The sequence below is a fragment of the Pan troglodytes genome, chromosome 19, assembly GCF_028858775.2.
Source record: "Pan troglodytes isolate AG18354 chromosome 19, NHGRI_mPanTro3-v2.0_pri, whole genome shotgun sequence".
Classification (NCBI taxonomy): Eukaryota; Metazoa; Chordata; class Mammalia; order Primates; family Hominidae; genus Pan; species Pan troglodytes.
In genome coordinates, this window is record NC_072417.2 from 21,272,499 (window position 1) to 21,298,351 (window position 25,853).

A 25,853-nucleotide genomic window follows, 5' to 3' on the forward strand; every position below is an offset into this window, starting at 1 on the left:
CTAATTTATGTTTTGCTTTCCTTCTTGTTTAACAAGACTCCAAACACTGCAAAGAGGTCATGACCCAGGCAAGTTTGGGTCTTGACTTGTAAAGCGTCATCTTTAAGAAAACATTGAAAAACATTACCAAATTATTAAATTGTGCTGGGCCATTTTGTGTATTAATTAGTGGTAGTGCTCATAAGGAAGCTTTATCATGAAAAACAGCTCCGAATATATTAAAGTGATAAATTGCATGGGATTCGTCTGAAGGGAAACGCTGCCAGCAGCATGAAATGGGGATGCAGCTTTAAAAACAAAAGTGGTGCTCAACCCAAGAGGGGACCTCCACCTTCCTAATGTGTGGCCACCAGTCTTAATGTCCACAGTGCCCAAACATGCCCCTTGACGGAAAGCAAAAAAAAGCACAGAGTGATAACCTATTTGGGAAAAAAGAAATTGCTCCCAGCATACTCTTTACTGAGATTTGCTAGTCCTGATGCTATAAAGAAAAAGCCTAAGTAAAATGACTATCTGCCAATCGGATTATGATAAACATTGTTCCAAGGTTAAATAAGTATTAGTTAACTAATTCTTAGTACCATAAGCAGCAACTCAGGTGAAAACATTTCCATGAAAAAGGCAGGGCTCAGTCAGGTGTTGATCCTTCAAAAAAAAAAAAACACTTCTTTACACGATGAAGAATGAGCGAGTACTAAGCAGCATCTAAGCCTTTTGCCACACAAAGGACCAACCAGATAATCCACACCCTTTCATAGGTCTTGCCCATTGATTGGACCCAATAAACTGATTTGTAACAAAAGTTCAAGTGGAAGAAAGCTTTTTTTTTTCCCTAAATAAAAATGCCACTAATATAATACTGCAGTGAAATGGAAGGGCTGATTTCAACCTATGAACAAAAGTAAAGTCAGTTATGCAGGAAAGAAAGGCCATTCTTTCCATATCATTCAATGCGGAGCAAGTGTAATACACCCTTGGTAAGAAGAATTAACTGTGAACAATTGAAAACCCTGAAATGGATTAAGAAGTGAGTTTAAAAGTGCAACTCAAAACTGCTATGTGCTGGGGGCATTAAACTTTATTTTCTGCTTAGTAGAATCTGATGTTTTTGTAAATGAGAGTGAAATATTTCAGAATATTAAGCATTTGTAAATCTGGTAAGTAAAATATGAAATAGACATTAGCCAATTGGAGCATTAACAATAATTTACTCCTTTTAGGTACTTAATAGAATTATGAGATTTGGTTTGTGCCTTCAAATAAGTTACAACTTAGCTGGGAAAACCAAATAAATATTCAGGGAACACAACCAAGTAACACACTCGCAAATACAAACTAATCATGGCGGAGGGCACCCGGTTTATGGGGACAGTTTCCTGGAGTGGGGTTATCTAGGAAGGTTATCCGTAGTACTGCAAAGACAATGACAACAAGTAGGCACTGGCAAGGCCCTTGAAAAGAAGGGACAGGTTCTGAATGCGCCTAAATCCTATGTGTGTGGTAGAAGCAGCTGAGACAGAGCACCAAGGCTGAAAACGAAGTTGTCTGCAGACACAGGGAGGGAACAATCAGCAAAAGGCAGACTCGGGATGCTAAACTAAGGGAAATATTTAATATAAAAAGCAACAGGAAACCAGAGAAGGCTCTTGAGGAGGAAGACCTGTGATGGAGAAGAGGGTCCTGGCAGCCACAGGCAGGAGGTCTACCTCTCAGGGGCCTGTGAGGAGCTGCTGCCCCAAGGACAGGCCAGTTGTAAGAGTGAGCATCTCCAGGGACCATGCTGCACCTTTTAACCAGTGTCTTATGCATATGATGTCCTTTTTAAGGTAAGCCCAGGGCTGGCAGAAAGCAATGGTGAGGCAAGTCCCCTGATGGACAGGTAGCTTGGTGCAACAGAAGTAGAGGCCCCATCACTCACAGCTGTGTGATTTGGGGTAGATTATTTAACTTCTCAGTATCTATCTCCTCCTCAACCATAAATATGCGATGAGAAAATTCTACCTACTTATGAGAATAGAGTGTGAGGTGGAGATTCCTGAGGCGGGGTCTCTGTCATCACAGTCAGAACAGGCAAGAAGGAAAAGAAGCAAGCATCTGAACAGGTGGGCTTCAGAGGAACCTGAAGAACAGTCCTCTGCCTGTGGTGTCAGGAATCCATACGGTTAGGTCAGGTGGGTGAGGGACGGGATGCCTGAAAATCCCTCTCTTCCCAAAAACAAACACAGGGCACTGGCAGCAAATGACGCAGAGAGGCCAAGGTTGGCTCTGGGTTAGGGAAGATGAGAGCTCCCATCTTCAGCTTCACAAGGGTTACTGTGAGGCCCAGAAGAGGCCTGAAGCAAAAGGTCAGACACCCCCTCCGAAGGAGTCGTGGCAGTGGGGTGACTCACAGAGAGTCAGAGGGACTCATGGCAGCGTGGGGCCTCAGGGAGAGGCAGCAACTTCTGAGGAGGAAATTGGCTCAGAGCCAAGAGGAAGAAGCTTTCCTGGTAGAGGTCCTTTGGTCTATCACTTAACCTGGCTTCATTCTTGAAATAGGAATAATTTTTCATATTTTCTTAGCTTGTATTATTCAACAGAGACCCTTAGAAAAATTCTACCTTGCCATAGTGCTTCTCTGCGTTTATCTTCAAGCCTGAATCTTGTTTCTAGCCTGTCAACTCCCCGATGGTAGAAACCACGTATCATCCATCTGTGCCCTTGCAGTACTCAGCATGGCATGCCTGGCACACAGAGAGGATTCCTCTGCCTGGAATGCTCTTCCCTTCCATAGCCACACAGGCCTTTCCCTCCAAGTCAAGGACCTGCCTGAATGTCAGCTTTTCCACAGGCCAACTCAATCCCCACATACCTCCATTTAAAACTGCAACTCCCCAACCCTTATCCTGCCCTTTCCCTCCTCCAGTTTGGATCGCCTTTTACATACTATATACTTACTATATTTACTGTATTTCTTGCTAGTCCTCCTTCATCAGGACAGGACTTAAGTCAGTTTCGCTTTACTGATGTTTCCAGGGCTAGCATACTGCCTTGTACAAAGTACAAAGTTAATAAATATGCACTGAATGAATGATAATCCCAGTATAGCTTTCAAGGGTAGCAGATCACTCCTTCATTATTACTTTCTGGTCCTAGAAAAATGCACATTATATTAAGTGTCCAAAAAGAAAGTAACTATCATTTCAGAGTCTACACCTCTGAGCCCCAAGTGTTGATAGCAACAAATTTTAAAGAAAATAATCTAGAATGAACGGCATGTATGCTTCGTGCCAAAGTCTGGCTTATCTCTTTTAATCAATTGATTAGCTATTGACTGGATAACACAGACTTCTCTAGCAGAGGAAAGATAAGATTCATTAGCTGTCATTAACCTAAGCTAGTGAGATAACAAGTACTATTGGCCAGTGCAGTGGCTCACACTTGTAATCTCAACACTTTGGGAGGCCGAGGCGGGTGGATCACGAGGTCAGGAGTTGGAGACTAGCCTGACCAACATGGTGAAATGCTGTCTCTACTAAATTAGCCAGGCGTGGTGGCACATGCCTGTAATCCCAGCTACTAAGGAGGCTGAGGCAGGAGAACGCTTGAACCTGGGAGGCAGAGGTTGCAGTGAGCCGAGATGGCGCCACTGCACTCCAGCCTGGGCAACAAGAGCAAAACATCTCAAAACAACAAAAACAAAAACCAAGTACTATTAACATCTCCTACAACTCTTGGTTTCCCCAAACCAAGGGAAAAGATCGACTACCATTAAAAGCAACCAGAGACAAGTGAAGGGAGAGGAATGGGGCCTCTTTGCATGCATTTCTGATTTCTCTTGTTTAAATGCCTGTAACTTTTTCTTTTCTTTTTTTTTGCAGTTAAATGTTTAAGCTGAATACCAAAGGAAGGATGTTTCAAATAAATCATGCCACAACTAGGCAGGCAACTATACTTAAACTCTCCATTAGATTTTACCCTGAAGCAAATTCTTAGTCTACTTCTTTGTAACCATCCTCATGGTGCTGCAAGCAGGACAGAAGACAATAAGGGGGGGAATTCATGATACAGACTGAATATGAAATGAGAAACTGAACCCTTAATAATTTAAAATACTATAGGCAAAAGCAGACTTCATGATATTAAAGGATATTTAATTCCAATTTGTGAAAAAGACACTGAATCATCAGATTTTACATTGGGAGCAGCTCTTAAAGATTACCTCATTCCCCCAAACCCCCTCATTCTCTGTCTCATTTTGCAGATGAGAAACCTGGGGTGAGAGGTAAAGTGATCTGTCTGAGGCTTTCATGTCCAGTGAGGGAGCTGAAACTACAGTTCAGGCCTCATTGCTATTTTCACTATGCTTTGCTGTCTACTGTTTTTATTTGTGTAATTTTAAACTAGATTTGGGGTCCACTCTTGCCCCTGCCCCCACAAGCCCCATATCAGCAATGGCTGATCTCTTAATTTGAGTTAGGGAGATTTATTACCTAGAAATAATGACCTCTGTGCTCTTAGGAGAAAAGGTTAAATAAATTAACAAGATATTGAGGCGGGCAGATCACCAACGGTCAGGATTTCAAGACCAGCCTGGCCAACATGGTAAAACCCCATCTTTACTAAAAATACAAAAATTAGCTGGGCGTGGTGGTGCATGCCTGTAATCCCAGCTACTTGTGGGGCTGAGGTAGGAGAATCACTTGAACCCAGGAGGCGGAGGTTGCAGTGAGCCGAAATCGTGCCATTGTACTCCAGCCCAGGCAACAAGAGCAAAACTTGGTGTCCAAAAAAAAAAAAAAAAAAAAGAAAAAGATAAAGTTGTACTGACCATGCCATAGTATTCTTAATACCTTAAAGGAAGGGTTCTGTGCATGCTCTCTCATTAGAAACTTAACTAAGATGACCACACATTAATCAGCAAATCCAAACTCTCCACTCTTATATCCACAGTAGATTTTCCCTACCTATCTCAGCTTTTAGCTTGATATACCCTAAATTGACCCCTGTGTTCTAATCAGGTCAATATTCTCCTTTCTAATTTAATTTTTACCTCTGTGATTTTTATCCATAGCATTTCTGTTTATTAAAATGCTTTCTCCAGTTTTCTGCCAATTTGCAATTGTCTCTTATGTTCACAATGTTTCAAAATTTGCCTTCTCACCATACCGCCCTCGTTTAACCCTACAGAGCCCACATTGCTCCTTTAGGCCCCAACCTTCCAGAACATGAATTTACTATGTCCAATAATAATGCCTTGCTTATCTGGAGGCCAATCTGCTAAACAATTTCAACTATCCAGAGCACAGCCAAGAACCAGAAATAAGCAAAAATCCTCTCGCTCCTAGTACTGAAAAAACAATGTGAGGTTCAAGTAACTTTAAAACTGACAGGCAAGGACAACTTACCCACTAGACACAGTGCCCAGGGCCTATGAAACTTTGAGGAACCCATGAAAGTATTATTCTAATTTCTTTTAAAATCAGGCCAGGCCTGTAATCCCAGCACTTTGGGAGGCTGAGGAGGGCGGATCACTTGAGGCCAGGAGTTTGAGACCAGTCTGGCCAATATGGTGAAACCTCATCTCTGCTAAAAATACAAAAAATTATCTGGGTGTGGTGGTGTGCGCCTGTAGTCCCAGCTACTTGGGAGGCTGAGGCATGAGAATTGCTTGAACCCGGGAGGCAGAGGTTGCAGTGAGTTGAGATCGCGCCACTGCACTCCTGGAAAAAAAAAAAATCAGAAAAAAAGAACTTTTTGGTGGAAGAAAATATTAATATAGTAATATATTCAGCTTTGTACCAACAGGTGGAAAATGTATTTTTTTTTTTAGTAGAGGAAGGGGCCCACAGGAGTCAAAATGGGGCCTTGCTCTCTGGAAGGCCTCTCCAGCTCTCACTGCAGCCCAGTTTTATGTTTTTGTGTTTTTTTCGAGACAAGGTCTCACTCTGATTGCCCAGGCTGGAGTGCAGTGGCATGATCTCCACTCACTGCAGCCTCGACCTCCTGGGCTCAGGTGATTCTCCCACTTCAGCCTCCTGAGTAGCTGGAATTACAGGTGTGCACCACCATGCTTGGCTTTTTTTTTTTTTTTTTTCTGAGACAGAGTCTCGCTCTGTTGCCCAGGCTGGAGTGCAGTGGCGCGATCTCGGCTCGCTGCAACCTCCACCTCCTGGGTTCAAGCGATTCTCCTGCCTCAGCCTCCTGAGTAGCTGGGACTACAGACGCCTGTCACCATGCCTGGCTAATTTTTGTATTTTTAGTAGAGGCGGGGGTTTCACCATACTGGCCAGGCTGGTCTCGAACTCCTGACCTTGAATGATCCACCTACCTTGGCCTCCCAAAGTGCTGGGATTACGGGTGTGAGCCACCGTGCCTGGACTTTTTTGTATTTTTAGTAGAGACGGGGTTTTTCCATATTGCCCAGGCTGGTCTAGAAGTCCTGGACTCAAGCGATCCTCCTGCCTTGGCCTCCCAAAGTGCTGAGATTATAGGCGTAAGCCACTGCGCCCGTCCACAGTTTAGTTCTCTTACTCTATGAACAGCTCATGAATCCTGGTGGTTGCCTGCCTTAATTTATAGCAGATGAAAGCAGCACACTGGAAAAAGGAGTCATCAGAGGCAGGCCAGCTGACACAACTCACTTGGATTCTGCAAGTAACAGCTGATAGCAAAACCACTAAAAAAAGAAAAGGTACAAAAAACTCTGTAACAAACAGGGCACACCATATCTACCTAACAGGCACCAGGACAGAATCCTGTATATTCCAACAGTTCCTGCTGAGTTCCACTCATGAAAATACTGACCCATCAATTATGGTTTGTTATGATGGTCCTTATTCATTAACATAGAGTTTATTATACTTTGCTTCAGACACTAAGAATGTATGTAGCAATTTTTTTCCTCTTAAAAAAGGCTAAAGTATAATAATTGATATTTAAAGAGGTTAAGCTTCAGTCATTTAGAAAAAATGAAGCCTATAATTTCTTATGAATTCCTATTCTTCCCTCCAGTGAAACTATGCCATATGAAGCCTAAGATAAGTACACAGAACATATCCTCAAATTCTCAAGTATCATATTGTACGTTAATTTAAAAAATTTAGGCTGGGTGTAATGGCTCACACCTGTAATCCCAGCACTCTGGGAAGCTGAGGTGGGTGGACTGCTTGAGCCCAGGAGTTTGAGACCAGCCTGGGTAACATGGCAAAATCCTGTCTATACAAAAAATATAAAGATTAGTCAGGTGTGGTGGTGTGCACCTGTTGTCCCAGCTACTCCAGGGGCTGAGGCGGGAGGATCAATTGAGCCCAGGAGGTAAAGGCTGCAGTGATTGAGACTGCATCACTGCACTCCACCCTGGGCAACACAGCAAGACCCTATCTCTAATAATAATAATAATAATAATAATAATAATAATAATATGCTAATTTTAGCATACATAAATCCTTCACCTTCTCTCTCCATTGCTGCAGCGCTTGAATTCCTTAGCATGGCACAATGGCCCTGACTAAATCTCCCTTTTACTCATCTTTCAAGACCAGGATCCGAAACTACTATTTGTGAATGATTTGCACATCTTCTCAGGTAAAATGGACCACACTTTCCTTTATGTTCCACTGGAGCTACGTAACATATAAAACCTAACTCTATGCATCATGTTTTCACATCTTTCTCCCACCCTGGATTGTGACAGAGACACCAGTTAGCTTCTGCATGGATCAGAAAACACACACACACACACACACACACACACACACACACATGCACACACACCCTAGGTGAACAAATTAGAAAAAAGCAATCATCTGGGTGAGTGTGGCCACCCTTGCTTCCTTCCCCAAGCCCCAGCACCTCGTATGAGCTAAAAGGCACCCTCTTCCTCTTGTTCAGCGTTAGGGTTGCTAGAGAAATACCTGAGTATAAGTCTGACCAAAATATGGGATATGCTGATGCTAAAAAATTATGTGATGTTTTTCTGAAATTTAAATTTAACTAAGTATCCTATATTCCTATCTGCTAAATCTGTAACCTTACTCAGGGCAGATTCAGTCCCAAACCAGGGTGGACTCCTTGGTGGGCAGCATGTGGGCTGGATGTTAACCTTCATTTGCTACTTGTCCTGTGCCCACCTTGTGCACAAACTTCACAATTGAACAGTGTTCTTGGACTATGAGCCATCTGAGGGCAGGTACAATGTCTTATTCATCTTTTTATCTCTATACTGAGAAGGATTTCTTAAATGTACATCTAATAAAAGCAGATGTTCCTTAAAGAAATGTTTAAAACTTCTATGTCAAAAGAAATATTTTTGGTGAAAAAGAAACTTCCGATCTCCTTTCAATGAAGCTTAAGACAATCGTTACCATCTACCTTGGTCAACTTTAGTCACACTGGCATTCAACCATGGTTAAGTTTAGATGGGGAGCATGGCACTGAGCCAAGTGCCAGGTGGGTTTCCCAGGACAACTGTGAGAGTTAGGAGGCACTTGCACACTTTTACTCCAAAACCCACAGCATATTTCAGATATTCAATTAAATCTTAAGTCATAAAAAGAACAAGGTTAAAAATATATTATACATAGACAAGCTTAGATACAAAGGTAGTCTCATTTAACCCTAGTGGTTAGCAGCAAATTAGTACCAAAGCAATGGAATTAAGGAATTTTGACAGTCATACTGCTAAGTTAAAAATAATTGTATACTCATTTTTTATTTTTTCCTGATTATCAAAGTAACATATGCTTATTGTAGAAAATCTATAAAGTACAGGAAACAATAAAACAAAATAAAAAAGAAATCACCTATAATCCTACCATCCAAGATTAACAGGGTAAGGAGTAGAGGGCCAGGGCTTCTGGCCATTGTGAGATCCCCAAGGACACAGGAAATCTCCAAAGATCTGCATTCTTGTTTCTGGGACAGAAAGGTAGGAAAGAAACTGTGAAGCACCACTTTGTTGCACCATGAGTTAGGAGAAAAGGGGAACTTCAGCCACAAGCAACAGGTGGTGGCAGGGAAAGGAAGCAGGTGGGCCAGTCCCTGGAGGCTGAAGACAAGTGTGACCTGGTGGTGGCCTACTGATCTTGGCAATTCCTGTCTCCACTTCCTACTTCTTTCTACAACAGGAATCCCCAATCCCCAGACCAGAGTATTTGTCTTAGGATGTAGGAAGCTTCTAAATTTCAGTGAATGAGAGATGGGGAAGCAGGTTTCTTTTCCCAGTACTGCAAATGAGGGAAGTTGGGTTCGGGCATTCCAAAGGGGGAGCTCTGAACTCACTTCCTATGGAAACTTCCTCTATATAGCAGTTATTATATGTTCTTCAGTTTTCCTATCTTACAAGCTGAAAAGGTTCTGTGGACTATCCAAAGGCAATTCTTTTTTTGAGACAGAGTCTCACTCCATCCACCCAGGATGGAGTGCAGTGGTACAATCTCAGCTCACTGCAAACTCCGCCTCCTGGGTTCAAGCAATTCTCCTGCCTCAGCTTCCCGAGTCGCTGGGATTACAGGTGCACACCACCATGTCGAGCTAATTTTTGTATTTTTAGTAGAGATCGGGTTTCACTATGTTGGCCATGCTGGTTTTGAACTCCTGACCTCAAATGATCCACCTGTCTCAGCCTCCCAAAGTGCTGGGATTACAGGCATGAGCCACTGCGCCTGGACAGCTCATGTAGTCCACCAGTTTACAAAGGGCTTCACTACACATTATCTTAGTTGACCCTCAACAGAGTAGGTAACACATGAGGAATTATCTCTATTTTACAGATGAAGAAATAGACACCAAGAAATTAAGGGACGTTCAAGGCTATAATGCCAGATGATATCTGAGCTAAGACATAGGTTTCTTTTTTTTTTTTTTTAAACCTCAAGTTCAATACAAAGAGTAAGTTCTACAGAAAGGGTGCTCTTAACTAGAGTCATGGCACCCATGGACTACTACGACGTTATAATCCACACCTTTCAAAAGCTAATGTAATGCCACAGTAACTTATTTAAGGCAATGGAGCTGGAAGAATACATTCTAGCAATGAAAAAATATTTTGTCTCAACACTATTAGCATTTCTCTGATGATTAAAATTTAGATATTTAATTTTGAGTTATCAGAAAATGGCATATATATCTTATAATTTATTCTGGTATTAATATCTACTATAGATGTGCTCTACCAAAACCAAAACAAAACCCTATTTTGAAAATTTGATTTTATTCAGCAGATATCTGTAGCAATGTTTTATAAAATAATTTACTTCACTGTTTTTTGTTGTTTTGTTTTGTTTTTAGAGACAGAGTCTTGCTCTATCACTCAGGCTAGAGTGCGGTGGTAAGAATCAGCTTCCTGCGGTCTTGAACTCATGGGCTCAAGCGATCCTCCTGCCTCAGCCTCCCGAATAGCTGGGTCTACGGATGCTCACCACCACATTCGACTAACTTTTTTTTGTAAAGACTGGTCTTACTATGTTGCCTAGGCTGGTCTCGAACTCCTGGCCTTAAGCAATCTTCCTGCCTTGGCCTCTCAAAGTGCTAGGATTACAGGCGTGAGCCACAATGTCTGGCCTATTTCACTGTTTTTGATACATTTGAAATTAATCTACATATATATGTACTATATATATATGTTCTTTAATACTGTCTATCTATGTAGTCCACAGGTTTACAAAGGGCTTCACTAGGCATTATCTTAGTTGATCACGATACATTCACTATACATTATCTTTCTGTCCAGAAAACAAGAACACAGATCTCTGGAAATTTCCTTTTGTCCTCAGAGATATGTATATATACACACACACATGTTCAATCTACAAAGGACTTTCCAAGAAAATCTACTATACTAAGCAAAGTATACCTAAAGAGAATATTATAAATATAGTAGGTATCTAATGTCACTGACTTACTAAGCAGGCCACTAAACTGTCAAGCATCATTTTTTTTTTAGATAAAAGAAATGAAGCCCAATGCAAAAGTCACCACATCAGTGGATTAAAATTAATGTGTCTGGCAAAATGACTAAGCCTCTTTCCTAAAGTGGTTATATATCTTATTGAGTCATATCATAGTCATTAGCCAGAGTTAATTTTGAACAAATAGATGGAGAGATACTCATGTTTAGGCCTGCATGATTTGGAGTCTCTTCCATTATCTGCTTATTTCACTAAAGCAACCCAAAGCCTAAAGAGTTGCTTAATATTATCAAGATACCAAGATGTCCTATAACCATATCTGAGGTAAGACTGCTAAGATGTCATGTAAGGACTACATGAAAGCAATGTTGTCTAGAGACTGCTGATGTTAAAAACAAAACTCATGCAGAAACAAGTGTGTCTACCCAAGTCCCCATCCTGAGAATGCTGACAGTTTCTTATTGGTTCACACCTTAGGTCCTCCAAGCTTTAAGCTGTATTTCTCTCTTATTAGGTAATATTCCTAGGTGTCAGAGCAGCGAGGAAGTTACTATTCTCAACAACATCATAAAATTTAGCCAGAACACTAATAACTGTTAGGTCTGAGTTCTACTTCAGTAACACTGCTATGACGTTGGAGTGGTAATTCTTCTTTTGTAAAAGTTTAAAGTTTCCAAAGAGTTTTCCAATCGTTGAGCTTCAAATGAGTTATACCTGGACTAAGATATCAATTCCTGCCAGCTGTTGGGAAGGCTAGAGCCCTGGCCAGTTGTGAGTGGCCTCACCCACTTACCCAAGTGTATCATCAGATGTTATCATTTTGTATGCACCATGATCTAAAAAGGTTGGGAAGCACTGAACTGAGGAAGGATTGCTCCTCCATAAATTACGAGGCTACCCTGTTACATACAGATGAGATTTTCCAATTTGATGCACAAAAGTGTCAAACCCAGCATTAAACAGTGAGGTTAATAGGCTTAACTACTCTCACACTTGTTGAGGAAACTGGGGAATCATGTCATTTTACAGCACAAGGAGTTCCTTTTCAGACACTCTGTCTCCCAAAAAGAAAAAAAAAAGAAGGTGGCAGAAGAGATCTATGAGGAAAAATCAAGCCACTGGTCCTGCAGGCTGCAGGAAGAGTTACCTGGCCTTACCACTCACTACTGCTTCCTCCTTGACATTAAGACCAAGGCTTTCATCCTCCTGATCTTGAAAAGCACATTCCCCTCAACTTCCATAAATCTGCAAAACTTGAAAAGAGCCCCAGTGTCATCAAGTAAAAGAGACGGCGTTAGGAATCTCACTGGAAGGAGGGGTGTCTTCAAGCCTCTCACTGCTAAGCCGGACACTTCCTAACACTGGACAAATTGTACGTCCAGCTCAGGGAGGGTGAACTGCAGTGGTCTTTTACCCTCCAAGGCAATTGTTAGCTTTTCACAGGAATCAGCAGGGAAGCACATGTGAAACCTCTGTGTGACAGTGAGCACCCCCATGCCTTGTGTGACTCTGCATGTAGATGAAGCAGGCTGGGAGCTTTCTTAGCTGCTGCTGCTGAGTTCTCAGAGAAGCCCTTTTCTACGGCTTGGCTCCCTGCTGGGACAGCCCTTTTCAATTTTTCTATCCCCTCTCGATCTCTTCTCCTGCAGAACACAGGGAAACTTGATTGAAATAAAGACCTAGGGAACATGTTTTATTTTCTCCTGTTCAATCCATTTTAGAAAAGCTTTTAATTGGTTTTAAAAAGATGCTAAACAAAATGTGATGATGTTTTTCACTCTTCACGAACTGCAGATACCACTTTTTATACTTTCAAAGGGCTAATAAATCAATCATGAAATTAACTCTGCAGCTAAATTTAAAGCAAATCCACTGAATACCAGGTTCATTAAAAATCTATGCATTTACTTAGAAAAATTTAAAATTCAAAGAAAATTATCCTAGTAACTGAAATCTGACTTGAATTTTTAGTTCTACACTGAAAATCCAAGACCAAGGCAATCACAAAGGGAAAAAAGGAGGGCTTGGGAACCAGTTTTAATAAGCCAATTTACAAGAAGGGAGGGGGTGGTGGGGGAGGGGTGGAAGGAGAAAAGAGAATATCTGGATACATAACAACATAGTGCCCCTGAAGGGATTCTTTTATTTGAGCATGTGCACACATGCACACACAATTTTTCTGTGTGAAAGCTGGAAATACAACAAATGCAAAATTGAGGATTCTGTGACTGATATGATTACTGTATTGTATATAAGTATAGTTCCTCCTTTTAAAGAAAAATGCTCACAACTTTTGTTTTCTTACCAGTAATAAATATTTTTCTATCACTCTATGCATTTCTACAATATTTAGCTGAATATACCTTTAATATTTAATTAAAAACATCTGAAAAAACTATATGCTAATGGTTTGACAAAGTGAATGCTTCCATTTTACAATGACTAATATTCTTAACACTTGGATCAGCCTGAAAATTTCCCCTCATTTTCTTGAGAGAATATAAACATTTTAAAAAGCAAGGTGGTATGACAAAGCACACTTTTATTTTGTTAAATACATGCCAACTAGAAATACTACAAATATTAATTTATCCTGTCACTGATTCATGTATACTGCAGGTAATCTGGCAGTCCAGGTCAGAGTCACCAAATTCAGATTAATGACCAGATGGTATTCCCTTCAGAGAGAACCCCTGCCATTTCCAATCACTAAGGCAACCACATCTCTTACTTCTTACATATTTCTATATTCTTCCTCTTCAGTCCTTAGATAAATTCACTCCATGTTCTTTTTAAATGATCCAATTCCTCTTTCTCCCAAGCTGGGCCATGTACCTTGGATGCTCACCCCTCACTTCTAACTCTATGTCTCCTTTCATCATTTAAGTAGCTTCTAAACCACTTCTAAAAAATGTAATCGCTTGAGATATGGTTCACAGAGCACACAGTTTACCCATTTAAAGTGTACAATTCAGTATTTTAGTATATTCACAGATATACACAACACCACCAAAATCAATTTTAGAGCATTTCTATCACCCCAAAAAGAAACCCCATACCCATTAGCAGTGACCCTCTCACTCTTCTCATTCTCCCCTCCCAGCCCTAGGCCATCCCAAATATATTTTCTGTCTTTATAGATCTGCCAGTCCTGGACATTTCATGTAACTGGAATCATCCAATATGTGGTCTTTTTGACTGGCTCCTTTTGCTTAGCATGTTTTCAAAGTTCATTCATGTTGTAGTATGTAATGGTACTACTTTTTTTTATTGCTGAGTAATATTCCATTATATGGATATACTAGATTTTATCAGATAAATGTTTAGTTATGAATAATGCTGCTATGAATACCCACATACAAGCTTTCATGTGGACATATGTTTTTCATTGCTTGTAGGTGTATACTTGGTGGAATAGCTGGGTTATATGGTAACTCTATGCTTAACCTCTTGAGGAACATTCTTACCAGCAGTGCATACAGGTTCCAATTTCTCCACATCTGCACCAGCGCTTGTCATTACCTGACTTTTTGATGATAGCCATTCTAGCAGGTATGCAATGAGTGGTATCTCACTATTGGTTCTGACTTGCATTTCTCTGATGACTAATGATGTTGAGTACCTCTTCTTATACTTGTTGGCCATTTGAACTTTACTTATTTTTGAATGTTTTCACTCTTATCATATCCTGTCTAAATATAAACTCCAGCAATATGAAAACACTTGAGTCCACTAAAATGAAAAGACACTGAAAAATTTTTTTTTGTTGATAAGGTATTTGTGAAGCACGTATGTATAAACCTCTATGCCATTGGCTGTGAGATTTAAAAGCATAAGATAATGTTCCTTCTCTCAAAAATCTTACAATAAGTTTTACAACACAGAAACAATTATTCTTAAATCTTAGTGTGGCAGATCATTCGTTAATAGTTTCTGTTTATTTCTGTTAGTATCTACTTTGGATCACAAATGCTTCTCAGCCAAGGGGGTGTACCTCTGTTTAAATCAATGTGTATAGTATTTAACAATGTAAAGAACAAGAAGTATAAGATAGCACTGAAGTTAATCTTCCTTCTCCCAAGTGACTTTTAGCATAAATTATTTTCAGCTAAAAAAGAAGAAATATTTTAAGAGATAAATTTAAATGCCTAGAAAAAGTCTCACATTCTAATAGTTTTTATAATTAATATGCTGATATAATAAAGTTTTTTTGTGTGCATAATATATGTAGATGTTGGGGGTAATTATTTCTGTTTCAGCAACTTTAGATATATACGTTTACTTATTTATGAAAACATTGGAGGAATCATGATATATGTAGATAATTATTTCTGTTTCTGCAACTTTAGATATATACGTTTACTTACTTAAGAAAATATTGCAGGAATCAGAGAAAGGGAAAATACACTCACCTCTCTAACTTCACCCTTAGTATAAGCTAAGACTCCAATTACTAGGAATGATGGTTTATGAAAAGCTGATTTAAAAATCCTTCCACAGTACACATATGTTGCAAATCTTCAAGACTATTATAGGTTATGTTTCTTTTCATTATTTTAGAAGTTAAAAAAAAACTCTAGAAAAACCAAGACAAGTCATTTACTTTTAAGTGCAAAATACACGCACATATATAACTGTTAAATTAAAAATTAGATTCACCAGTTTAAGAGTAAATATTTTCCTTACAGATTAGTTTCTATCTCTAACTTTAAATATGAGATTCTCATACAGACATTAAGATGCTTTTCAAGTCAGTGCTTAACTGCTTTGTACCTGCCTTTGATTGGCATTTTTCAAGGTTACAGCATGCAGAATCAATCAAGAGAACTCATGTCTTGTGACACAGCCAAACATGCTCTGGCAGCCTCTACATAATTAACATATTTAACCAACCTTCATAGGTTGGTTTTAAATTTGTTAACCTACCAAAATCACAAGTCTCTAATAGCCACATCAGTAAAAATGCAAACACAGGAATCAAGATCCTGGCTATAAATTCACTCCTCAAAAGTGCCACATGACCCAAGAAAAATAACTCAAGATCATCTGTTAAAAATAGTTTTTTAACTGCCCAAAGAAAATAAACTTAAATATCCCCATAAACAAATTTTTAGGAAAACCCATGAAATTATAAATGAAACATATGGGAACATATTCAATGCCTTCTCTATTAATATCATAATCTCCCTTAGCAGTTGGAGGTAGTAGGGATATGTAATATGGTGGAAAACTTACAAAACAACAAAATACAATGCTAATTGTTGTATTCCACACAGAAACTGTGGGATTTTGATTTCTTCAGAAAAGGAATGGAAAAATTCTGTTGATAAAATAATTTACCTTAAGCAGAAGTCAAGACTGGATGACCTTTCAAAATCCTTTCAACAACAGAATTTTATGTTTATGATAACCTGCTTATTTAAAGATTGTATCATTATATGCAATTTACTGAAAAACTCTTTGTTAAAATATTCCTTATTAGTAGTATTATTTTACCTGAGGAGGTGCCTTTTTCAGTAAAACGAGAAGAGCCTGTAATACAAGATTTGAAAATCGAGGGCCAATAGGGACGTAATCTGGAAAAGAAACATTATTACGTTTAGGGATTTGATACACATGTACATATTCCAAACATTCAGTTTTGTTTTTTTTTCATCAAAAGTAAACACAGTCCCTACATAAGCAGAATATGTATAGAATAAGAAAAAAAAATTTAAGAGTAAACAGTCTTAAATAACAGTCATAAAACTATTTATAATAAGAAAAAAATCTCTAATAACCTAAATGCTTAAAATATAAGAACTCTTATCTGTAACTTTTTTTTTGAGACAGGGTCTTGCTATGTTGCCCAGGCTTGTCTTGAACTCCTGGGCTCAAGCAACCCTCCTGCCTAAGCCTCCCAGGTAGCTGGAATTATAGGTTGCCATAATCCCACTGTACTCGGCTCTATAAATTTTTTGAAAAAGCTTCTAAATATTCACTTTGAGTTCATGTAGATGTTTTTTCTGGGATTATTTTGGAAGGAAAAAAAAATTCCAGGTGTATTTACCAAGCATTTCTAAGAAGTTACTGCAAACCATGGCCATTCAGTACACTGATATTAAAACATGATGTTAGAAAATGGGCAAAGGGGAAAATAAGGAATTTCAATAAAACGGAAACAATGGCAGAACCACTAAGATTGGCCCTCAGATGGTAAGGAACAGATAACTTTCTAAGAGAACATCTGACCTGTTAAACATTTACCAATAATTCAAGATTCAGCGTAAATGCCACCTGCTTAGCTTTCTCTGCATACTGCATATGCTCTCCTGCCCTGGGCTTAGAGCTACTCGCAGGCCCCCTGAGGTCAAAACTGATCCCTCCATTTTCAGACTATTTACCTGATGAGAACAGTGGGAGGGAAAATAAAAATAAAAAAAACGCAGAATATCCAAAATACATGGCACATTCTACTTTGCATTAACATTTGCCAACATATGTTATAAAGACAGGCAGCAGCATCTTTTTCTGAGACTCTAATACTTCTACCAGAGGAGGAAGGGCTCAGCAAGTGCTTATTGAATAAATGAGCAAGCATGCACAGATGATAACTATTCATACCAGTGAAATGTACTCAGAGGGCACACATTCCTGACATGGTAGTGTTGCTATGACCACACACCTCAATTGTGTTAAGATAAAGGAATTTACACAGAGCTATGAGTTTGTGCCTAAAAGCTTTTAAAGAAATCATCCCATAAACTGGGCTGAGATGTATCAAACCTAGCAGACCCAAAACCCACTATCAATTTATGGAGACCTCACAGATATACCTGCTTTGCTTTATAACAGACACTGCCAAAACTTAAAAAAATAAATAACAGAGGACCAAAAGCAGGTCTGAAAATCATGGGAAAAATGCAGTAAGAACAGTTAGCTTGAAATCACGACTACACCATTATGGACAGCTTAAAGAAGAAGGGATTATTCAGACACTGGGTAGTATTTTCAGATGTTATTAAGTCACCAGGTGGGTTTCTATTTCAATAGAGTGTATTACCTCTTCCTGAGCCATTGTTGTAATGAATTTATGTCAGACTGATTTAATTTTACAGTGAAATAAAATTAACAACTTTCTGGCCCTTCCTTGCAGTTTATTTCTTATGAGTTAAGTGCCAGGACCAAGTCTTCTTCATGTTTGTATTCTGTAAGAGTGCACTTCAACACAGGAGATATTTAATACATATTTTAAAAATTACTATAGAGCACTTTTAACTTACAAAATTTTTTCAAGATTTATTATCCCATTTTTGTCTTCACAATTACTCTGTGGGATAAGCAAGAGAGGGATTATAGTCTCTGTTTTGTAAGAGCAGAAACTGAGGTGCAGAGAGCTTACAGCTTCTGCCCTTAGTGTTTTAGTGAATTTGCAGATTTCACTGTGATCCTAAACCCTTCTTTCATTAGTTCTGTCAAAGTTCACAAGTGAATTTCTGAGCTCAGAGGTCCTAAATAACAGATATACTCATCAATGAAAATTACTAATCATTTACTATGGCAAGGGCACACTGGAAGATACAAAATGAGACATGGGCCCTTACAAGAAAGCAGTTTATAATGGTGTTATAGTCACAGGGCATATTAAAATGAATACTATCATTGATGTCAGCTATTTAAGAGAGAACGTTATATTTCCTTGTAAGACAAAGAAAGGTATTTCTATTGCTTTACAGTTTATAAATACTTGTTAATTTTCTCTTGTAACTTTTGAGATATTAGCTGTAATGTGGCAAAGATAATACAACAGCAGAAGTTAGGACTCACCAAGCAATCTCTCAATGTCATCCACAACCACACAACTGAGCTGGGATTTGTACGCATCATCAAAGATCTGAAAGAAAACAAAGTCATTTATTATCTCACTGTCCTCCACAGTTACGACAATTTCCAAGAAGTTTAGTTACTTCTCGAGCAATACTAAACAAAGCACAGGAAAACACCCACACTTTGGACTACAATAAATTAGAATTGACACACTGGATCACCGCTGAACAAAGAGCAGGCTAAGGCTGTTTTCAGCACTAACAGCTGTGTGTGTCACACCTGGGCAGGCTGGGGACTAGCTGATCATTAATCAACTGACACATCCCATCACTTCTATCACACTGGTCTCTGGTATCTGTGTCAGGAGCAGGACTTTAGTGTAATGACTCAAGAGCTAGATGGAGCCACAAGAGATGTGTAAAATAAAACTAGATGCCATTTTCTTATCTATAAGAATTGCGGCTCTGTTAAGCAAAAGTAACACTGAAAGATCAGAATTCTGTCAACTCAAATTAGACCATAATGGTAAAAGAGCTTACAAAAGAATTAAAGGTTGAGTATGAAGGATCAGATAGATGTACGTATAAAACCAGACAAAAGATATGAATGCACTGTCTTAAGATGGTCAAGAAAATGAGAATGAAATTAAGCAGTGAAGGAACGGTTTTAGCCTGGCAAGGATGTAGTCATTTCAAATCAGATAGAAGAATTAGCTTATCTGCAAGTTGAATAGAAGTACTCAAGGCCTTGAGACTAGCCTTTTTGGAAATGAAGGTCCTATTCCAGAGACTACAGGTGGGGCTCAGGAAATCTCATCAGTGTCATGAGTAAGAATTAGTTTCTGCATCCCAGCCCAGTCTCTCTGGTTGGTAACCAACTTCAGCACACCAAGATAGTAAACCCCATCCCCACCCGCACCAACATCTTGCTTGGAATGGCATATATTCCTTCCTGGGTATCTTTTAACCATTGAAGATTTATAATTAGGTACAGAAATAAAGTCAAACTCATTATATTAACCATTTTTCATGTTAGGTTTAAAAACAACCTGTGTATACTTGGTTTTTAAAGTATTCCTAACAATTAAGTTACCATAATAGAGTCTCACTGTGACCATCTTGATTCAGTTCCTTCCTTACCTCTTTCCTGGCATAAATACTAACAATTTCTCCAGATATTTAATCAGGTCAACCCCTCTGGTGAAAACGTTTTCCTATGCACCATCCCTTTACCCCCTAATTACCCTCCCACACTCTGTCTAAACCCCATCTATCCTTTCGTCCTAAGCTATCTGTCTCCCCACTGGACTGTGAGGTGGATAAAAGCTTTATTCTGTTCGTGTTATGTGTAGTGCCCAGCACAGAACAGAATTCAGTAATGATGTCTGCTCTGTAGGTTCAATGGTTGAAACAACACAAGTTCCAATTCCATCTTGCCATAAATCACTTGTCTTCTCCTTTGGCACAGGATTTTGTATATTATGTATATATATTATTGATTCATTGTACTATTTTTGTATTATACTAGATTGCAAGCCCTCAGATGGCAAGTGCTGTCTTAATTACCTCTGTATCCTCATATCATTTAATATAATGCCTTATTAGAGAGTAATTAAGAAGTATTTACTAAAAGAATAAATTTACACATTTTAAATTCAAGTAGAAATATTAAGTGAGAAGTTGGAGATATCTGATTGAAGTCAGGGAATGGAAATCACTCTCAGGGCAGTGACTGCTGAAACCATGACAGAGGAAGCCATCTTCAAGAAGAAATGGCAGAAGAAGAAGAAAAAAAGACCTAAGGATTGAGTCTTGGAGTGCTGCCTTATTCATTCACTCACTCAACAAATATTTTTGAATTCTTATTATGTATCAAGCATTAATGAAGGCACTGCAGAGGATAATAAATAAGACAAAAATAATCCTACTTTCACAAAAGTTAGAGTTGGGGAAGCAAGTCACATGTAATTATAACAAAGCATGACATTATTAGGCTAGGGGAAATACAAGATGATACGGGGGCACAGGGTAGGCAGTATTTCCCCAGTGCCTTGGAAGTTAGGCATAACTATGGGGCTTGCTTTGGTTAATGAAATATGAGGGGAAATACACCCCTTTCTGAAAGAAGCCTTAGGAGTCACTGCATGATTCACCATACTCCTTTCCCTGCCTTGGCTATCATGGAATCAGATGTAAGGCGGGGCCTCTATTATCTATTAGCTTGAGTCTCTGAGAAAATATAATGAACAGAACTCACTGTCTGAGCCATGATGGAGATATAGTAGTGTAAATAAAAAATAAACTTTGTTGTGTTAAGCCACTGAGATTTTCGGGTTGTCCTTTCATGCAGCATAACTCAGCCTATCATGACTCTTAAATGGACTTAGGGAGTCAGGACAGTTTCCTAAATTTAGGAAGTGACACTTAACCTGAGACTTGAAGCATGAACAACAGTTAACCAGTGGAAAGGGTGGAAGAAAGTGTTCTAAGCAGAATATACTGAAAATTAGGAGACACAGAGATGTGAACATTCAGGAACACTGCAGGAACGGTCAATAAGAATTAAAATAAAGTGGTGTTGGTGTCAATGCAATGGAGTGGTAGGTGAGATGAATTAGAAGAGGTGATGAAGGAACTTGGACATAAAGAGTCTTACAAATTTCATGAGTTAAAATTTTACTGTAAAGGCAATAACAAGCCACTAAAGGGTTATAAGCAATGGACTGACATGTCAGGCTTATGTTTTAGAAACATTTTCCTGATTGTATAGAAAAGCATTAGTGGGGAATAATAGTTAATTGAGACTGTGGAATTCTAGGTGAGAAATGATGGTGGCCAGGGAGTGGGTGTGCTGATAAGTGGACAGAATCTAGAGATGTTTAGGAGGAGGAACTGAAAGAACTTGGTGAATGAATGGGTGTGGTGATGAAAGAGAAAACTGGAGTCAAGGATCTGTCCTGATTTGGCAACTGAAATAAAACACAGAGGTGAAGCTGGTTTGAAAATGGATCATGAGTACATTTAAAGAGCAAGAAGAGAAGGGCCTTTTATATTCTCCTCCCCAAACACAGAAAAAGAGAAAATGAGAATAGGATATTTATTTCAGTCTCTTGATACACAATGATGGTTCCTTTTGGCTTTGAGTTGGTACATTCGAGACAACTGAAAAGCTCAGAAGCAGTTCTACAGCGGTTCTTTGCTACTTTTTTTGAAGATGGAACCACAGCCAATGTGGTATCTTATAAACTCAGGTAATTTTAAGGAATCACTGAAAATAATGCTTTGCTTTTCAAAACATTTTTCAGAATTCTACTAAAAGCTCTGATGCCAGCATATGACTCTGACCATCAGGCTGTGAGATCATGGATTAGAGCCACAGGGACCTGGAACACCACAGCCTGGCTGGTTGCAGTAGTTCTATGTTTTTCCTTCTCAAAACAATGTACAGCTTATATGGCTGCAAGGACCTTACTCAGGACATTGCTTAGGTCTAAACTAATGATGACTTGCTACATGGTATGTAGTCTCACCAACTTATCTCAGACATTGTAATTCACAAAGCATTCCAAATCACTTCACAGTTGACTGCATGGCCTACACATAACATTTGAGAGGAAAAATACCTGCAGCAGTCACTTAATATCAAGTAGTGACGTTTTTGTTTTTTGCAGTCGGTCTCTGTGCTAATTACTATCAGAGGGAGAGGTGCACTCACAGCAAGCTCTATTAACACACCGACCATGACGAAGGCTGTGCAATTCCAGTTGTAACTTGACTAGTTTCAGGTAACCAGTCAACTGAAACTCCTCCGGGTAGCTACTGTGCTCTAATTTAAATACATACACACACACCCCTTTCTCTTCTCACACGTACATTTTCTTCCTTATCTAGTCACTAGTGTAACCTGTGCTCATAACTCTTCCCAGGATCCACGATTTCTGCCTAGTCTCCTCAGTCCCTTAGTCCCTTTCACCCTTTCTGGCCCAGGCCCCAGCAGAATTCTCACTAAGAAGATATTCAGAGTTGGCTGGCAAGTACGTGAGGTTAGCTGCCACAGTAAAATCCAAGTGAGATATTTACATACTAAGCCGGGAAGCTGCACCACAACTTTAGGTAGATAAATCCCAGCAGGAGGAGAGGTACTGGAAAGAAAGATGCGAGAAAAGTAAAATTGTACAAACTGCCCTAGCCAGACTAGTACAACTGAAGTGCCAAACTCACCGTGAGTTATAGCACACAGCAGGTCACACAGTGCTTGCTCTAGATCCAAAGATGCCCCAACACAGAAGATGCCAGGAGGACTGAGGCTGGAGGTAAGAAGGTAAGAACCGTATCTTACAGACTCCCCCCAAAATTAATCTTAAGAATGTAGGGATTTTGACGTGCTCTCGCGAGATTTGGGTCTCTTCCTAAGCTGGCGCTCGGCAAGTTCTCCCAGGAGAAAGCCATGTTCAGTTCGAGCGCCAAGATCGTGAAGCCCAATGGCGAGAAGCCGGACGAGTTCGAGTCCGGCCATCTCCCAGGCTCTTCTGGAGCTGGAGATGAACTCGGACCTCAAGGCTCAGCTCAGGGAGCTGAATATTACGGCAGCCAAGGAAACTGAAGTTGGTGGTGGTCGGAAAGCTATCATAATCTTTGTTCCCGTTCCTCAACTGAAATCTTTCCAGAAAATCCAAGTCCGGCTAGTACGCGAATTGGAGAAAAAGTTCAGTGGGAAGCATGTCGTCTTTATCGCTCAGAGGAGAATTCTGCCTAAGCCAACTCGAAAAAGCCGTACAAAAAATAAGCAAAAGTGTCCCAGGAGCCGTAATCTGACAGCTGTGCACGATGCCTTCCTTGAGGACTTGGTCTTCCCAAGCGAAATTGTGGGCAAGAGAATCCGCGTCAAACTAGATAGCAGCCGGCTCATAAAGGTTCATTTGGACAAAGCACAGCAGAACAATGTGGAACACAAGGTTGAAACTTTTTCTGGTGTCTATAAGAAGCTCACGGGCAAGGATGTTAATTTTGAATTCCCAGAGTTTCAATTGTAAACAAAAATGGCTAAATAAAAAGTATATATTCACACACACACAGAAAAAGAATGTATAGTCAGCCCAGTTCTATTATGAAGTTTCCTGTAGAACAGGTAAAATTATCAACATATATATCTAGGGTCTTAAAGTTAGGAGGGAAGTCTGAAAGAGAAGGCTAAAGAAAAAACAGGAAGAACTGAAGAAGGAAACAATGTGGGAAAGAGTGGCATCAGTCAGCCTGTGTCTCATGAAATAATGGGAAGTCTACTCTAAAGGAAGGAAGAGCAGCTCTAGAAAACACAGAAGCCCGTTATGTCCACCTGTGCACATAATGAGATTGTCATATTAAACTGTAACCTCTCTTGCATGCAAAGGTGGAGGTACGACACAGGCTGGAGGGGTATGAGAGACAACCCAGAGTGTGGGGAGCCTGGGCTTAAGGCAAGAGTGTGCCACATGCACTCCGTGAGCACTGAGGGACAGGAGAAGCGGGGCTCTGCCACGCAGGGATTAGGGGCAGGTCTGAATGTGGTGCTCAAGGACACGGCAAGCTCTTAAGTCCCAGAGCCCACTCCTGGGATCTTCAGACAACTGGGGAGCCACCTGTGTGTGGGACAGGGGCAGCAGCTACGGGCTCCAGAGTCTACACAAGTGCAAATGGGAGCACACCAGCATTAGTTCCATTAATCCCAGCCTTTCGGGATCACAAGCCACAACAAGCATGCTCTCAGGAGATTCAGCCCTCCATCCTCTGGGACCTCCTTAGTGCCCTTAGGTAAGCAAAGCCAAACACTCTGGTTCTTCTGGGAGCTGAAAGAGTTCATCTCAATTCTGAAGTACTTGGCGTGAAGTACCTAGTTAGTAGAAATCTGATGACTGTAGGAATCTCATAGCTTAGAAAATCCCTAATGCAGTAAATCTGTCAGCGATTAGTTAAAAGCATACTCTAATCATATTTGGTAGCATATAAAAACGTAAATGAGCAAATTCAAATGGGTGCTATCAGTAATAATCTCGTTTCTAAAAATAACTTGGGAGTAGACCAAGCAAACATTAGCTGTCTGCTAATGAAACTGCCTCAGGAAGTGGACCTAAACTTTTGGCAAAGCTCTAAAGCTTCCTGGAATGACCTTAAAATCCTTTATTTGTTCTCCCTGCTTTTCAGGAAAAAATCTTACATTTTCTCATATCGTGAGCCACAGAGAAGGGTATTCTTAATAATATAAAAAGTCACAAGGTCTGAAAGTTCTGCACCAGCCTCCTTTCTATGCCAAAGAGATAAAAATGCCAAAAGACACAGTGTATTGAACAAAACAACAACAAATGCCCACCTCCCCAGCCATACAGGGACCTGTAGTCACTTCCGGAGTGCCCACTTCTCTCAGCTAATATATGCAAAAACTTCAACAAATCAGCTACATTATATATTAGGATGTTAACCAAAAACATCCAAATTCTGTTGCTTAGTAACTGCTGTCAAAAGATCCAATTTCCAGCTCTGCTCTTTGTATAGACTAAACCATGAAAAGAGGAGGATTAGGCATCACGATTCTGTTCTGTGCAGACTACAATTTGCAGTGGGATTTACAGGAGGATATTCAAAGAAGATTATTTCTTTCGTGCAAAGCTAGTGGAAAGGAAAATTTCTTCCATTAATTTTCAATCCTTTGAAAATAAGACTATATCATGTTATTAATGGGTACAGTTTTATAAATCACTGGTAGTTTTACTTAATTTTGTTCAAACAATTTAGTTCTATCTGATTGTTCTACTTCATCTCTACTGATTGTATACTCAGAAAGCATCAAGATTAGGTAATTAGTTAAAATCAAACTCTGCTTTCTTCTTTTGTTCATTTAATGGCACGAATAGAACTAGTAAAATAGATTTTTAAACAAGTATTGATGCAAAAATGGATAAAGGAATTAAAATTTAAAAATAGAATGAAGTTTGGGAAGCAAACGTAAAATAGGGGAGAAGGGGAAGGTCTGTGAATACTTCAAACATCTTAATGGAACATATGGTATACCCCCCAGAACGTGAGGACAATACCTCATACATACTTCAGCAGTTTTGAGGAGTTTATCCATGGAGAAAGGATTCACTAATAAGCAAATTAAGAGAAGTACAAGGTGAATTTTAAA

General features: G+C 39.6%; 1 protein-coding gene and 1 pseudogene across 3 annotated transcripts in view; one reads left to right on the top strand and one right to left on the bottom strand.

Moving 5' to 3' along the window:
• Nucleotides 1–25,853, bottom strand: part of NSF (N-ethylmaleimide sensitive factor, vesicle fusing ATPase) — a 166,489-nt gene that overhangs the window by 11,958 nt on the left and 128,678 nt on the right. For all 3 annotated transcript variants that reach the window (XM_511626.7, XM_054671317.2, XM_054671318.2), the window contains exons 16-17: nt 18,696–18,762; nt 16,386–16,465 (exon numbers count right to left, since the gene is read on the bottom strand). In XM_511626.7, the coding sequence (XP_511626.3) occupies nt 16,386–16,465; nt 18,696–18,762 (147 nt within the window). The remainder of the gene's footprint in view (nt 1–16,385; nt 16,466–18,695; nt 18,763–25,853) is intronic.
• On the top strand, nt 23,085–23,761 carry LOC735645 (small ribosomal subunit protein eS7-like; annotated as a pseudogene).